General features: G+C 46.4%; 1 protein-coding gene across 1 annotated transcript in view; it reads left to right on the forward strand.

Moving 5' to 3' along the window:
• The window catches only part of LOC106584113 (sec1 family domain-containing protein 2), a 163,067-nt gene that overhangs the window by 67,656 nt on the left and 77,911 nt on the right, over positions 1-17,500 (forward strand). Inside the window, exon 5 of the mRNA XM_014168979.3 lies at positions 8,972-9,263. Within this exon, the coding sequence (XP_014024454.3) occupies positions 8,972-9,263 (292 nt within the window). The remainder of the gene's footprint in view (positions 1-8,971; positions 9,264-17,500) is intronic.

Genomic DNA, 17,500 nt, shown 5'->3' on the forward strand with positions numbered 1-17,500 from the left:
TGTTGCAGCCGAGCTTCACCAATTCCCCCCTGTCTCCAAACACTTGGATGTTTATATGTAGAACTTGAGGTTATTGAACTTGAAGTTCATGACATAAACTTCAAGTATTTTCGCATATGGATTATTGAGCAATGGAGAACTGTGCCATAGATTCTGTAGATTACAATATGGAGTTTAGTACAATATGGAGTTTAATACAATATGGAGTTTAGTACAATATGGAGTGTAGTACAATATGGAGTTTATGGTCATGTGTGTTATGTTCTAAAAAGTGTGTTTTGATATGTCATAGTGTGTGTGGTGTGCCTGGCCGTCTGAGGTCTAAGTGCGGCCACAGTGACCAGTGTGTGGCTAGTGGCGGTGACATGGTGGAGCGTGGGGGCTGTGTGTCGCGTGTGTCTCTGTTTGTGTCCTGTATACAGTCTCCACTAAATTACAGCCTCTGAACACAAACACACACACACAGAGAGAGAGAGGGAGACTCTGAAAGAGAGAGACATTCTGAAAGAGAGAGACATTCTGAAAGAGAGAGACATTCTGAAAGAGAGAGACATTCTGAAAGAGAGAGACATTCTGAAGGAGAACGAGAGAGAGATTCTGAAGGAGAACGAGAGAGAGATTCTGAAGGAGAACGAGAGAGAGATTCTGAAGGAGAACGAGAGAGAGATTCTGAAGGAGAACGAGAGAGAGATTCTGAAGGAGAACGAGAGAGAGAGATTCTGAAGGAGAACGAGAGAGAGAGATTCTGAAGGAGAACGAGAGAGAGAGATTCTGAAGGAGAACGAGAGAGAGATTCTGAAGGAGAACGAGAGAGAGATTCTGAAGGAGAACGAGAGAGAGAGATTCTGAAGGAGAACGAGAGAGAGATTCTGAAGGAGAACGAGAGAGAGATTCTGAAGGAGAACGAGAGAGAGATTCTGAAGGAGAACGAGAGAGAGAGATTCTGAAGGAGAACGAGAGAGAGATTCTGAAGGAGAACGGGAGAGAGATTCTGAAGGAGAACGAGAGAGAGATTCTGAAGGAGAACGAGAGAGAGATTCTAAAATAGATTCTGGAAGAGAGAGATTCTGAGAGGGAGAGAGAGATTCTGAAAGAGAGAGATTCTGAGAGAAAGAGAGAGCGATTCTGAGAGAGAGAGAGACATATTCTGAGAGACAGACAGACAGACATATTCTGAGAGACAGACAGCCAGAGAGAGAGAGAGGGATTCTGAGACAGACAGACAGAGAGAGAGAGAGGGATTCTGAAAGACAGACAGACAGAGAGAGAGGGATTCTGAAAGACAGAGAGATTATTGAGCATGTGGATTATTGAGCAATGGAGAACTGTGCCATAGATTCTGTAGATTAAAATATGGAATGTAGTACAATATGAAGTTTAGTACAATATGGAGTTTAGTACAATATGGAATGTAGTACAATATGGAGTTTAGTACAATATGGAGTTCAGTACAATATGGAGTTTAGGGTCATGTGTGTTATGTTCTAAAAAGTGTGTTTTGATATGTCATAGTGTGTGTGGTGTGCCTGGCCGTCTGAGGTCTAAGTGCGGCCACAGTGACCAGTGTGTGGCTAGTGGCGGTGACATGGTGGAGCGTGGGGGCTGTGTGTCACGTGTGTCTCTGTTTGTGTCCTGTATACAGTCTCCACTAAATTACAGCCTCTGAACACAAACACAGAGAAAGAGAGATTCTGAGAGAGAGAGATTCTGAGAGAGAGAGATTCTGAAAGAGAGAGATATTCTGAAAGAGAGAGAGATATTCTGAAAGAGAGAGAGATATTCTGAAAGAGAGAGAGAGATATATTCTGAAAGAGAGAGAGATATTCTGAAAGAGAGAGAGAGATTCTGAGAGAGAGAGAGAGAGAGAGAGTTTTTGAAAGAGATATTCTGAAAGAGAGATATTCTGAAAGAGCGAGAGAGAGATTCTGAGAGAGAGAGATTCTGAGAGAGAGAGAGAGAGATTCTGAGAGAGAGATTCTGAGAGAGAGAGAGATTCTGAGAGAGAGAGAGATTCTGAGAGAGAGAGAGATTCTGAGAGAGAGAGATTCTGAGAGAGAGATTCTGAGAGAGAGATTCTGAGAGAGAGAGAGATTCTGAGAGAGATTCTGAGAGAGATTCTGAGAGAGATTCTGAAAGAGAGAGAGAGAGATTCTGAAAGAGAGAGAGAGATTCTGAAAGAGAGAGAGAGATTCTGAAAGGGAGAGAGAGATTCTGAGAGAGATTATGAAAGAAAGAGAGAGAGATTCTGAAAGAGATTCTGAGAGAGATTCTGAGAGAGAGATTCTGAGAGAGAGATTCTGACAGAGAGATTCTGGGTGAAAGAGAGAGAGAGAGATTCTGAAAGAGAGAGAGAGAGAGATTCTGAAAGGGAGACAGACAGGCAGACGGACGGACGGACGGACGGACGGACGGACGGACGGACGGACGGACGGACGGACAGACAGGGATTCAGACTGGCAGACGGACAGAGCGAGAGGGATTCAGACTGGCAGACGGACAGAGCGAGAGGGATTCAGACTGGCAGACGGACAGAGCGAGAGGGATTCTGACTGGCAGACGGACAGAGCGAGAGGGATTCTGACTGGCAGACGGACAGAGCGAGAGGGATTCTGACTGGCAGACGGACAGAGCGAGAGGGATTCTGACTGGCAGACGGACAGAGCGAGAGGGATTCTGACTGGCAGACGGACAGAGCGAGAGGGATTCTGACTGGCAGACGGACAGAGAGAAAGGGATTCTGACAGACAGACAGACACGACAGAGAGAGAGGGATTCTGACAGACAGACAGACAGACAGACAGACAGACAGACAGACAGACAGACAGACAGACAGACAGACAGACAGACAGACAGACAGACAGACAGACAGACAGAGAAAGAGAGGGATAGATTCTGAAAGACAGATAGACAGAGAGATGGGGATAGATTTCGAAAGAGCAAGAGATTGGCAGAGATAGCTGTTGATTGGCAGACAGTTGATGTGTGTCCCTCCCTCAGTGGGGTTGAGGGAGGTGGTCTGTCCCTGCCTCTCTGCCACTAGTCTGACTTTGAATGAGTCCCTAGCCGAGGAGTGTGTCCAGGCCAGGCCAGCTGAGCGGAAATGGCCTGGTCTCAACACACACTGTTGTTTGGAAATGCAAGCCTCATTTAAAGGGGAAGATATACGGCCCCAAGTTTCTATAAATGTAACAGGCAACAGGCTGATGGGCCCAAGCAGGCTTCACCTTACCTTTAAGAGCTTTTCCATCCTCCTTCTGGAGTCCCTATCACTCCATCTCTCTCTTTTTTTTCTTTCTAAGTGTAAATGTATCCAACAATCTGTCTTTCCATATCCACTTATCTCTCAACATATTTTTCCTCATGTTTCTTTTTATTTTCCTATCCATCTCAACCCTCTTTTTCCCTCACTTGTTTTTTTTTCCACAAGTCATTTATTTTCTCTTACACTTTTCTCGCTCATTTTGTTGCCATGTCCATTTTGAGTCTCTTTACCAGGTCTTATTGTATAATGTGTGTTGTTGTTGTTTGTAAGCATGTCCCAGAGCCTAACCATGGGGGGACAGATCCTAATCATGGGGGGACAGATCCTAACCATGGGGGGACAGATCCTAATCATGGGGGACAGAGCCTAATCATGGGGGACAGAGCCTAACCATGGGGGGACAGATCCTAATCATGGGGGACAGATCCTAATCATGGGGGACAGAGCCTAATCATGGGGGACAGAGCCTAACCATGGGGGACAGAGCCTAATCATGGGGGACAGAGCCTAACCGTGGGGGACAGAGCCTAACCGTGGGGGACAGAGCCTAACCGTGGGGGACAGAGCCTAACCGTGGGGGACAGAGCCTACCCGTGGGGGACAGAGCCTACCCGTGGGGGACAGAGCCTACCCGTGGGGGACAGAGCCTACCCGTGGGGGACAGAGCCTACCCGTGGGGGACAGAGCCTACCCGCGGGGGACAGAGCCTACCCGCGGGGGACAGAGCCTACCCGCGGGGGACAAAGCCTACCCGTGGGGGACAGAGCCTACCCGTGGGGGACAGAGCCTACCCGCGGGGGACAGAGCCTACCCGTGGGGGACAGTCAGCACAGTGACTGACTGACTCTGACTGCTTCAAAGCAGAGCCTTTGATCCTCTCCAAAGGGCCATTTTAGGTGCTGTAAAAGAGCCGGTGGAAGTACGACATGTTTTCCAGGAGACGTTAAGGAGATTCCCTGATAGACGGCTCACCGTCTCAACCCTAGTTGATCTCACTAATTGAGAGAGCGGAAGTAGTTAAAAGACAATATACTCTGGATTAGTAGTGGCCTGTGCACTGTAAACTTGGGGAAAACGGCAAGCCTGCATTTAGAAACACAGATGGAAAGCGGTGAATAAAGATGCTGCAGAGCGTTGAGGCACAGGGACTGTCCTTATGTCTACGGTGCGTTTCCTTTATTGTCTGTGTAGGTACGAGTGGAGCTATTCCAATGCAAATCCAATTCCATTTCCCTTCTCTGCTCGCGTCTCTTATCTCCCTCTTGGTTTTATGTTAATAGCAGGATGGCCCGAATGCAAATGAGTGTCGGATATAGAAAGCAATGACCTGTTTGTGCATTTCAGTACACGCACGCACACACACACACACACACACACACACACACACACACACACACACACACACACACACACACTAGAACCACTGTGTATAGGTAAGAGCTGGGAGCAGTTTCTCAACCATTCTTCCTCATTTCATCTACATTATGAGTGTGCTCAGTGCCAGTGGCCACAGTGTTTATATTCTAATTTCCGCTCTCCTCTTGTAAAGACTGTGTTTGATATCCACACCTCTCACACAGGACCGAGCTATGGCCCTAAAAAGAGACAAAGGGATTCACTTTAGTTTTCCATTTCCGACAGGACTTCACACAAATGTCCATCTTCTGATAAACAGAGAGATTCCGGTGAACCGGGCTAGAATTCATCATGGTTGTCACCGTGGGTCACAGTGTGCTGAGTGTGTATGTGTGTGCTGTGTCTGGTTTTTGCGGGTTGTTTACGTGTTCAAAGCTCTGCCTCTCTTTGGAGTCCGGCTGCAGTTGATTATGGTTTTTCAATTTCTTCTCCAACAAATCAATAAAAAGCAAACCATGCTCACTGTAATTTAGCTCCGAGAACTTCATCATTGTCTCTTCACCTCAATATTTCTGCTTTATGTTGTCAGCGAGTTGCCTGTCTCGCTTCCAGCTGCGTATGTCTGGTGTGAGTTTGTGAATGCAAATTGTTGTGGGAGCCTGCCGTGTGTGCGCTGTGTGCGCGTGTGTGCGCGTGTGTGCGCGTGTGTGCGTGCGCGTGTCTGCTTCAGTCAAATTCAAACTAGTTTTTCATCCTCGTAGCCATAGTAAAGGCAAGCTGTCAGTCATCCAATGAAAAGTGACTCTTGACCAGTGTAGAGCGTCCTGCTCTGAACCTCCTCGACCTGTCCCCTCCCTCTTCTCCCCCCTCTCCTCCCTCTCTGCCCCTGGGCCCAGAGAAAGGTTGATTGTGCAGCAGCGAGCGTTTGGCGCCTGGTTCTGGTTAGCTGAGCTCCATCTGAAACACTCACCTTCCTCTAGGGGCTGCATCTGGAGTTGATTTCCTGTTCGGGCTGGCTGCACTGCGCCGGCCAGGGGTGGGGTTTGGCCCCAGCCCTGTGATTGGGTGAGATGGAGGCTTTATGAACCCCAGGATGGATGGAACTGCCAAACACTAGTCTGTCAATCACTGACCTAACTGACAGCACCAGACCAGAGAGAGTGTTTGATTGGTGCAGATTGCCAAGCAGTTAATGTCCCCGTATCTATCAGAGACTTCATGATGCTTCTGTCTCTCGTCACTGTGGGGGTATCAGCTCTCAACATTTTATCATAGGATACTCTTAGAAAAAAAGGCTTCCGAAAGGGTTCTTCGGCTGTGCTATCTAAGATGCTATCTAGAACCTAAAAGTTTTCTTCGGCTGTCCCCGTGGGGGAACCCTTTGAAGTACCATTGTTGGTTCCAGGGATAACCCTTTTTGGTTCCAGGGATAACCCTTTTGGTTCCAAGTAAAAATGTTTTGGGTTCCATGTAGAACCTTTTCGACAGAGGGTTCTACATGGAACCCAAAATGGTTTTCCCTGGAACCAACAATGGTTCTTCAAAGGGTTCTCCTATGGGGACAGCCGAAGAAACCTTTTAGGTTCTAGATAGCACCTTGTTTTCTAAGAGTGTATTCTTAGATAGTTATTTATTTCTTCTTTCAATGGAAATAGTATGTCACGTTAACAAACTGTATAGTAAGTGGCATTATTTCAGTAATTGCGCGTCCTAATATTACCATTGTTTTGACAGTATTTAAGCGGTTATTCTGTAATTGTGTGTAATGATGGCATTTAGGGCATGGCGACAGGACCAGTCGATCCAGTAATGGTGTGTAATAATAACGTTAGCGTTTAGCGAGCAGGCTACAGCTTCCTGTTATTACTGCAGTAATGGTCTGGTATTGGGCTGCCCTCACTACAGCCACTAAAATACATCTCTTTTTACAGACTGAACCTAAAACTTTACATGGAATTAGCAGCATACTTTTAGAGCCTGTCGTGTGGAGACTTTTATAGTGACAGGCAGGCTGAGGGGAAGGGCTCGGTCAGAGAGGGGGCTCGGAGGTGCGAGGATGGGGGTACAGGGGCAGGGATGTCTGGCTCCAGTTGAGAGATGTCACTCTGGTAGGACCAGTTAATGCTCTATCAGAATTCCACCTTGGCTTGGCGCTGAGTGTCTGTCAGAGCCATTTCCATTGTGTAATGAAACATAATATGGACTATGTCTGTAAACCTGTTTCATGAAGTCCTCTGTTCGGTTGTAAGAGTGGTACTGTACCTCTACAGTGTGAACCGTAGTGCACTGATTGAGTTCCAAGCATTGTAGAGATTAGCTGTGGTGTGTGTGTGTGTGTGTGTGTGTGTGTGTGTGTGTGTGTGTGTGTGTGTGTGTGTGTGTGTGTGTGTCATATCAAAAGCTGTTGTCAGCTGGTTGCTGGTGCCAGGACAGGACATGGAGGTTTTCGTATGGAGCTTGTGTGTGTGTGTGTGACAAACACACAAAACACTCATCTCTACAATGCTTGGAACTCAATCACTCATCAATCACTCTTTTATATGTCTCCTGAAGACAAAAATCTCAAAGGATAAAGAGTGAGTGAGCGGAGAGATTGATGCAAAAAGAAAGAGTAAGAGTGAACGTGGGCTTGAGAAGAAGCAAAGGTCCAGTGAAAGTCAGAAGTGGGAGGTAGAACAACAGAAACAGGGGGGGGTGAGACAGGAAAGCTGGATACACACAGACACTCACTGGAGTTCAACCCTCCACAGAGCTCATGACTACAGGTCAGAGTTAATGTCACGTAGAGTCTGTCTTATGAGTAAGGTGAGGAGTTCCTCCTGGGCAGCTCATGTGGAAAGACTCCAGGGGGCCATAGAACCCATTTCCCTCCACTTCACCTGCTTCCTCAACCAAGCCAAGCTGTTCTCAGCCTCATGTGGTTGCTGCTGACCATCCTCTCTGCAGGCTACAGGACAGATGAGCTCCTGGACATGTGTGGACTGACTGAGCAGCAGGAGATCCATGTCCGCTGAAAGTAGAGAGTGATGACAGAGACGAGGTGTTTACGCTGCTCGTCTTACCGTGAAACCCTGAAACCTCTTTGCTTCTCTCTCTTTCTCCTCACAGTGGAGAAAGAAAGGGAAAGAGCCCAAACATTGTCTGGCAAAAATGTGGAAGTGTGGCCTCGGAGATGTATTGGATTATGCCGTGTTTAAGGAGAAAAAGGTGTTCTGTGACTTAGTTTGTGTGTTTGAATACCCCCTGAGGGTGGTGGTTGGCTGGGGCTGAGGACTAGCTAGAAGAGAACTGGTGCTCTGACACACTACAGTCATACATCTCATGTACTTTAAAAATTAGATCTCCTAGACGGATATCAAGCACTTTAAGACAGGGGTTTTCACCTGTAGAACTAGAGGGTAGTAGTACCAACTGTCCGGGTTTGGCCAGGGTGGGACGTCATTTGTAAATAAGAATTTGTTGCCTAGTTAAATAAAGGTTCAATTAAAATGTTAAAAACGGTGATGTTCGTTGGATCATTGTTCACGGAGTAAGACCAGATCCGGATTCACACACAGACAGTCAGTTCAGTACTGTTGCTGGTCCAGATCGTGTTGGGTCTGATTCGCCACTCCCTGGCCCAGAACAGGGTTGTAATGTATCGGACACTGGATCCCCTCAGTGGACCAGACCAGGGCTCAGAGTTTGGAGCAGGGTAGGAAGAGAGTCTGTTTGTCTTGGTTTGGAGGAACGTTGAGGTCTTAACACACAGCTCAGTCAATAAAATGTCCATCTATACACAGAGGCATCCGACTACAGCTCTAGCAGATTCCCCTCACTCTTTCTCTTGTTCTTTCTCTCTCTCTTTCTCTCTCTCTCCTTCTCTCTCTTTCTCACTCTTTTGTACAAAACACACACTTGTGTGTATGATCTCAGCCTGGCTGTTAGACTGTGTATCGTTCTGTTTAAGAGCCTAGGGTCCACATCACGTGGGCCAGGACTGGCAGAACCAGCATGGGAGCAAACTCACTCACAACAACACAGAGAAACTGGTCACTTCTCCTAAACAGTACACAAACACACACCCTGTGTCTGTGCATGCAAATGATCAGGTAAATGATGTCTAATACACATTTGCATGATAAAAAAAACGAAATGCAAAATGGAGAGGAGTAAACAATAATGAATTTACATACAACTGGATTACTCATAGTCGTAAAATAAGCAAACGCAAAAACATGCCTCTAGACAATCATTGACGTTGTCTTGCTAGCTGTTGTATGTGTGTGGGGATTTGATGTGTTTTGTGTTACTCAGCTTGTAGTTTCTACTTCGTATCTCTAAAATGTGTCTTGTGTCCTCTGTGTGTTGCAGGCTCTCGGAGACTCTGACTTTGCTGGTGTTCTGAGGCAGCTGCTGCCCCTGATGAAGCCTCGCGGTGAGGAGGGGTCCAGCCCAGAGTCCAGTTCAGGTTCTCGGTCGGGGGAGGAGGAGTGTGGTCCAGATGAGCTGCTGGTGCTGCTGGTCTACCTGTACTCCCTGGCTGGAGAGGCCCAGCCTGCAGACGATGAAGAGGTGGAGAAGGTGGAGAGGGAGCTGATTGGAGCGCTCACCCTGGTCATCACCAGAGAGACGGAGCTCAGCCCGCTGCTGCAGAAACTCACCGGTTAGGAGGGTGGGGGGGGGGGGGGGGGGTGGGGGTCTTACAGCTGACTGAGTGCGGTCTTGGTGCCAGCATCTGTCTGTGGTGGTAAATAAACAGCCACGAAAAGTATGGCTGAAAACTCTCTAGGCAAGTAGTGTGGCCTGCAATTTATCACAATACAATATACTCTACTTCAGGCAAGCAAAAGAGACTTCCTTAGATTTCGTGCACCAGCTGTTGTTTACAAATATGCACAGACCGCCCCCCCTCGTCTTATCGGAGTGTGCTGTTCTATCTTGCTGGTGCAGCGTATATCCCACTAGCTGAATATCCATGTCGTCATTCAGCCACTATTCCGTGAAACAGGATATTACAGTTTTTGATGTCCCGTTGGTAGGATATTCGTGATCGTACCTCGTCTAGTTTATTGACCAATGATTGCACGTTGGCGAGTAGTATTGACGGTAACGGCAGCTTTCCCACTCGCCTTCTCCGGGTCCTCACGAGGCATCCGGCTCTTTGTCCTCTGTACCTGCGTCGCTTCCTCTTGCAAATAACGGGGATGTCGGCCCTGTGGGGTGTTTGGAGAATGTCCTCTGCATCCTCCTTGTTGTAGAAGAAATCCTCGTCTAATCCGAGGTGAGTAATCGCTGTCCTGATATGCAGAACCTCTTTTCAGCCATAAGACACGGTTGCAGAAACATTATGTACAAAATAAGTTACAAATAACGCGGAAAAAAAACACTTAGCACAATTGGTTGGGCGCCCGTAAAACTGCTGCCATTTCTTCCGGCGCCATTTTGGTCTTATTGTTGTTTTTTTTCTTCCATATTAGCATTGACATGAAATCAGTCAAAACACATCAGAACAAGACATGATATCAAGAAATAGATCAAACGAGCCACCTACGTTTCCCCTCATGGAAGCTTCTTGTCATTGGTGCTATCTGACCGTTCAGAATTATAACAACACGCGGCTTCCAGCCACAACGCGCGAGCATCGTTTCCGTGAGGTTGTCAGCCAACCCGTCTATACTGATATCAGAATGACCCCAGTTACTTAACTGTTCATATGGTAAGTATTTCATTGTATTTCATTTAACCTTTATTTAACTTAACCTCTTGGGGCTAGGTGGGACGCTAGCGTGCCACCCGTGGTGCACTCCATCAACAGCAGGTGCATTTCAAGAGCGGCAAATTTGAATCCAAATAAATGTCAAAATTCAAATTTTTCAAAAATACAACTATGTTACACCATTTGAAAGATAAACATCTCCTTAATCTAACCACGTTTTACGATTTCAAAAAGGTTTTACGGCGAAAGCATAAATTTAGAGTATGTTAGGACAGTACATTTACAAGAGTTGTGTGTAATGTTTTGTCAAGTCAAAGACAGGGTCACCAAAACCATAAAACCAGCTAAAATGATACACTAACCTTTTACAATCTCCATCAGATGACACTCCTAGGACATTATGTTAGACAATGCATGCATTTTTAGTTCTATCAAGTTGATATTTATATCCAAAAACAGCGTTTTACTATGGCATTGATGTTGAGGAAATCGTTTCCCTCCAATAACCGGCAGTCAAGTCAGCGTCACAAATTAAATAATTAAAATTAGAAAACATTGGTAAAATATTATATTGTCATTTAAAGAATTATAGATTTACATCTTTTGAACGCAATCAACTTGCCAGATTTAAAAATAACCTTACTGGGAAATCACACTTTGCAATAATCTGAGCACTGTGCCCAGAAAAATACGCGTTGCGATACAGACTAGACGTCATGTTGGGGAGATCTAAAATCGAAAATACTATGTAAATAATCCATTACCTTTGATTCTCTTCATCAGATGTCACTTCCAGGTATCACAGGTCCATAACGAATGTAGTTTTGTTCAAAAAAGCTCATCATTTATGTCCAAAAATCTCCGTCTCGTTAGCACATGATGTAAGCCAGCCGGACTTCTCGTCATGAACGAGGGGAAAAAATATATTTCCGTTCGTTCAAACATGTCAAACGTTGTATAGCATAAATCATTAGGGCCTTTTTTAACCAGAACATGAATAATATTCAAGGTGGACGAATGCATACTCTTTTATAACGTATTGGAACGAGGGTACCCAACATGAACTAGCGCGCCAGGTGTCTAATGGGACATCACCGTTCCATGGCTCTTGTTCGGTCAGATCTCCCTCCAGAAGACTCAAAACACTTTGTAAAGGCTGGTGACATCTAGTGGAAGCAATAGGAAGTGCCAAAATATTCCTAAACCCCTGTGTTTTTCAATGGGATAGGTTTAAAGTCAATACAACACATCAGGTATCCACTTCCTGTCAGAAAATGTCTCAGGGTTTTGCCTGCCAAATGAGTTCTGTTATACTCACAGACACCATTCAAACAGTTTTGGAAACTTTAGAGTGTTTTCTATCCATATATAATAAGTATATGCATATTCTAGTTACTGGGTAGGATTAGTAACCAGATTAAATCGGGTACATTTTTTTTATCCAGACGTGCAAATGCTGCCCCCTAGACCCAACAGGTTAAGTAGAGATGGAGAAGGCGCTTGTTGTTTATATCTCTGTGCTGCTGATGGCAGGAGGACTCTTTCAGAGACTTCACACCCCATCTCTCTCCCCGCTTCACACAAACACTCAGACACACACCCTGTCAGGTCACATGTAACAGACTACACAAACACTGAGGCCACTGTGGGAACCTGCTGCAGAATCACAGGGTGAGCGAGAGTGTGTGTGTGTGTGTGTGTGTGTGTGTGTGTGTGTGTGTGTGTGTGTGTGTGTGTGTGTGTGTGTGTGTGTGTGTGTGTGTGTGTGTGTGTGTGTGTGTGTGTGTGTGTGTGTGTGTGTGTGTGTGTGTGTGTGTGTGTGTGTGTGTGTGTGTGTGTGTGTGTGTGTGTGCGCGTGCGTGCGTGCGTGCGCACCCTTTGACCTCACGCCTGGTGCCTGTGTACTATCTTAGCTTTGCTGAGCCCTGCCCACATGCACTGTACTTTGTGAAAACATTACAGTCTAGAGGTCTGAGCTGGTCTCTCTGGAACTGGTCCAGGGGTGGATTGGACATTTGTCAATTCTGACAAATGCCAGATGTTCTGGACAATTTTTGAGTTAGGTGGGCTGGTCAAAATTGGCACACACAAAAATGTTTTTTTGTATAAAACTAAAACTAAAGCCTGTGAGCCTGTTAAGATTTTTGCGAAATTTCGCTGTTACACTGATCTATAATGAGCTTTTGGCAGATCAGTGGGTGAAGGCCGGCCCGTTTTTCTGATAGGCTGAACTGAGGTCACACATTCAAAGTCAAACGCGGCATCAGCAAAGAGACCTTCTCCAACTCTGTCATCAGTTGGATAGCCATGATCACTGATCGTAGGAAAACGGAACGGGTGCCTTTAAACATAGAAAGAGCACGTTCTACACTGTCACCTCACTCAAAACGTCCTATTTTGGGGGGGTGGCTAAAACTGTGATTTGGTCAAACAGTAATGTGCCTTGTCCTCATGGTTCCTCTAATGAAAGTGTCTGCCATGTGCCCTGGCTGGGGCCTGCTGCTGTGATGAGCGAGCCACTCTCCTCTCTCCCCATGCACTCGAGAGAAAAAAATCATTCTGATAGTATAACATTTTTAAAAAATGCAATTGCGGGAAAAACACAGCTTTGGCAGCTTCGTCCCCTTGTCCCAGTCGAAGAGAGGAGGGTCCCAGTCGAAGAGAGGAGGGTCCCAGTCGAAGAGGGGAGGGTCCCAGTCGAAAGAGAGGAGGGTCCCAGTCGAAAGAGAGGAGGGTCTCAGTCGAAAGAGAGGAGGGTCCCAGTCGAAAGAGAGGAGGGTCCCAGTCGAAAGAGAGGAGGGTCTCAGTCGAAAGAGAGGAGGGTCCCAGTCGAAAGAGAGGAGGGTCCCAGTCGAAAGAGAGGAGGGTCCCAGTCGAAAGAGAGGAGGGTCTCAGTCGAAAGAGAGGAGGGTCCCAGTCGAAAGAGAGGAGGGTCTCAGTCGAAAGAGAGGAGGGTCTCAGTCGAAAGAGAGGAGGGTCCCAGTCGAAAGAGAGGAGGGTCCCAGTCGAAAGAGAGGAGGGTCTCAGTCGAAAGAGAGGAGGGTCCCAGTCGAAAGAGAGGAGGGTCTCAGTCGAAAGAGAGGAGGGTCCCAGTCGAAAGAGAGGAGGGTCCCAGTCGAAAGAGAGGAGGGCTTTCTGTAGGTATACTTTTTAGTAATCATCTCTCAATATTCACCTCAATAGCAGCGTTTTTTATGGAACTCGAAATGCAGAACAGACATTGCTGGGACATAGGCCTATAGGTCTCATGGGTATTAGCCTATGACTGCAATGTTTTTGTAGGACATGACATTTGCTGTTGGATGAATACATGGCTACTAGCAGTGGGTATTATACTTAGAGTTAGCGATCTAGTTAATGTGTTTTGAGTTTCCACTTTCTTAGGCGTTGAACCCCAAATCAATTAGCCTATGATATTAGTTAGTGCACATAAAGATATATGTAATTCATCTCTATTGAACAAAATGAACAACTGGAAATTCTGGAGTCCTATTCTGACAGTAAAATATAGCAAATATAGTCTAATTGTCAACCCAAAATTCATCACCATCACTGGACTAGGTTGCACATCAAAATATCTTGAATCATGCATTCCTGCTTGGACGTGTTAGATGAAACCAACTAATTTCTTGAATACCTCAGTAGTCTATTTCTTATACTTACTAATAAAGCACTATACGAGGATTTCTCATGATTTGGGCTGGTGCCAGTGACACCAGGGGAAAATGTTAGTCTAGAGCCCTGTAATAGTAATTAACACTTAGGGTAGGTGTTGGTTCAGGGGAACATTTAACTCTAGAGCCCTGTAATAGTAATTAACACTTAGGGTAGGTGTTGGTTCAGGGGAACATTTAACTCTGGAGCCCTGTAATAGTAATTAACACTTAGGGTAGGTGTTGGTTCAGGGGAACATTTAACTCTGGAGCCCTGTAATAGTAATGAACACTTAGGGTAGGTGTTGGTTCAGGGGAACATTTAACTCTGGAGCCCTGTAATAGTAATTAACACTTAGGGTAGGTGTTGGTTCAGGGGAACATTTAACTCTGGAGCCCTGTAATAGTAATTAACACTTAGGGTAGGTGTTGGTTCAGGGGAACATTTAACTCTGGAGCCCTGTAATAGTAATTAACACTTAGGGTAGGTGTTGGTTCAGGGGAACATTTAACTCTGGAGCCCTGTAATAGTAATTAACACTTAGGGTAGGTGTTGGTTCAGGGGAACATTTAACTCTGGAGCCCTGTAATAGTAATTCAAAGCAAATCAAATCAAATTGTATTAGTCACATGCGCCGAATACAACAGGTGTAGACCTTACAGTGAAATACTTTCTTACACGCCCCTAACCAACAATGCATTTAAAAAAATATATAACAATAAGAAATAAACGTAACAAGTAATTAAAGAGCAGCAGTAAAATAACAATAGCGAGACTACATACGGAGGGGAGGGGGGGTGTACCGGTACAGGGTCATTGTGTGGGGGCACCGGTTAGTTGAGGTAATATGGACATGTTGGTAGAGTTTTATTAAAGTGACTATGCATAGATGATAACAACAGAGAGTAGCAGCGGTGTAAAAGAGGGGCGGCAATGCAAATAGACTGGATAGCCATTTGATTAGATGTTCAGGAGTCTTATGGCTTGGGGGTAGAAGCTGTTTAGAAGCCTCTTGGACCTAGATTTGGCGCTCCGGTACCGCTTGCCGTGCGGTAGCAGAGAGAACAGCCTATGACTAGGGTGGCTGGAGTCGGTGACAATTTTTAAGGCCTTCCTCTGACACTGCCTGGTATAGAGGTCCTGAATGGCAGGAAGCTTTGCCCCAGTGATGTCCTGGGCCGTACGCACTACCCTCTGTAGTGCCTTGAGGCCGAGCAGTTGCCATACCAGGCAGTGATGCAACCAGTCAAAATGCTCTCGAATGTGCAGCTGTAGAACCTTTTGATGATCTGAGGACCCATGCCAAGTCTTTCCAGTCTCCTGAGGGGGAATAGGTTCTGTCGTGCCCTCTTCACACTGTCTTGGTGTGCTTGGACCATGTTAGTTTGTTGGTGATGTGGACACCAAGGAACTTGAAGCCCTCAACCGGCTCCATTACAGCCCCATTGATGAGAATGGGGGTGTGCTCGGTCCTCTTTTTCCTGTATTCCAAAATCATCTCCTTTGTCTTGATCACATTGAGGGAGAGGTTGTTCTGGCACCATACGGCCAGGTCTCTGACCTCCCCCCTATAGGCTGTCTCGTCATTGTCGGTGATCAGGCCTACCACTGTTGTCATCTGCAAACTTAATGATGGTGTTGGAGTCATGCCGGGCCGTGCAGTCATGAGTGAACAGGGAGTACAGGAGGGGACTGAGAACGCACCCCTGAGGGGCCCCTGTGTTGAGGATCAACGTGGCGGATGTGTTGTTACCTACCCTTACCAACTGGGGGCGGCCCGTCAGGAAGTCCAGGATCCAGTTGCAGAGGGAGGTGTTTAGTCCCAGGGTCCTTAGCTTAGTGATGAGCTTTGAGGGCACTATGGTGTTGAACGCTGAGCTGTAGTCAATGAATAGCATTCTCACATAGGTGTTCCTTTTGTCCAGGTGGGAAATGGTAGTGTGGAGTGCAATAGAGATTGCATCATCTGTGGATCTGTTAGGGCGGTATGCAAATTGGAGTGGGTCTAGGGTTTCTGGGATAATGGTGTTGATGTGTGCCATGACCAGCCTTTTCATGGCTACAGACGTGAGTGCTACGGGTCGGTAGTCATTTAGGCAGGTGACCTTAGTGTTCTTGGGCACAGGGACTATGGTGGTCTGCTTAAAACATGTTGGTATTACAGACTCGGACAGGGAGACGTTGAAAATGTCAGTGAAGACACTTGCCAGTTGGTCAACACATGCTCGCAGTACACGTCCTGGTAATCTGTCTGGCTCTGCGGCCTTGTGAATCGGCTGCGGAGAGCGTGATCACACAGTCTTCCGGAACAGCTGGTGCTCTCATGCATGTTTCAGTGTTATTTGTCTCGAAGCGAGCAGAAGCAGTTTAGTTCGTCTGGTAGGCTCATGTCACTTGCAGCTCTCGGCTGTGCTTTCCTTTGTAGTCTATAAGGGTTTGCAAGCCCTGCCACATTCAACGAACGTCAGAGCCGGTGTAGTACGATTCGATCTTAGTCCTGTATTGAGCTTTGCCTGTTTGATGGTTTGTCAGAGGGCGTGGTGGGATTTCTTATAAGCTTCCGGCTTAGAGCCCCACTCCTTGAAAGCGGCAGCTCTACCTTTAGCTCAGTGTGGATGTTGCCTGTCATCTATGGCTTCTGGTTGGGGTATGTACGTACGGTCACTGTGGGGACAACATCATCGATGCACTTATTGATGAAGCCAATGACTGATGTGGTGTACTCCACAGTGCCATCGGCGGAATCCCAGAACATATTCCAGTCTGTGCTAGCAAAACAGTCCTGTAGCTTGGCACCTGCTTCATCTGACCACTTTTTTATTGATTCAGTCACTGGTGCTTCCTGCTTTAAGTTTTGCTTGTAAGCAGGATAGAATTATGGTCAGATTTGCCAAATGGAGGGCGATGGAGAGCTTTGTAAACGTCTCTGTGTGTGGAGTAAAGGTGGTCCAAAGTTTTCTTTCCCTCTGGTTGCACATTTAACATGCTGATAGAAAGTTCGTAAGACATATTTTACGTTTCCCTGCATTAAAGTCCCCTGCCACTAGGAGCGCCACCTCTGGGTGAGCGGTTTCCTGTTTGCTTTTTGCGGAATACAGCTCATTGAGTGCGGTCATAGTGCCAGCATCAGTCTGTGGTGGTATGTAGACAGCTATGAAAAAATACAGATGAAAACTCTCTAGGTAGACAGTGTGGTCTACAGCTTATCATGAGGTACTCTACCTCAGGTGAGCAAAACCTTGAGACTTCCTTAGACATCGTGCACCAGCTGTTATTTACAGAAATACATAGTCGGCCGCCCCTTCTCTTACCAGGCGCCGCTGTTCTATCCTGCCGATACAGCATATAACCAGCCCGCTGTATGTTGATAATGTCGTCGTTCGGTCACGACTCCATGAAGCATAAGATGTTACAGTTTTGAATGTCCCGTTGGTAGTCGTTCTTCCACGTAGGTCATCGATTTTATTTTCCAAAGATTGAAAAGATTGCTAGCAGAATGGAAGGCAGTGGGGGTTTATTCGATTGCCTAC

The sequence above is a fragment of the Salmo salar genome, chromosome 23 (assembly GCF_965601325.2).
Source record: "Salmo salar chromosome 23, fSalSal1, whole genome shotgun sequence".
Classification (NCBI taxonomy): Eukaryota; Metazoa; Chordata; class Actinopteri; order Salmoniformes; family Salmonidae; genus Salmo; species Salmo salar.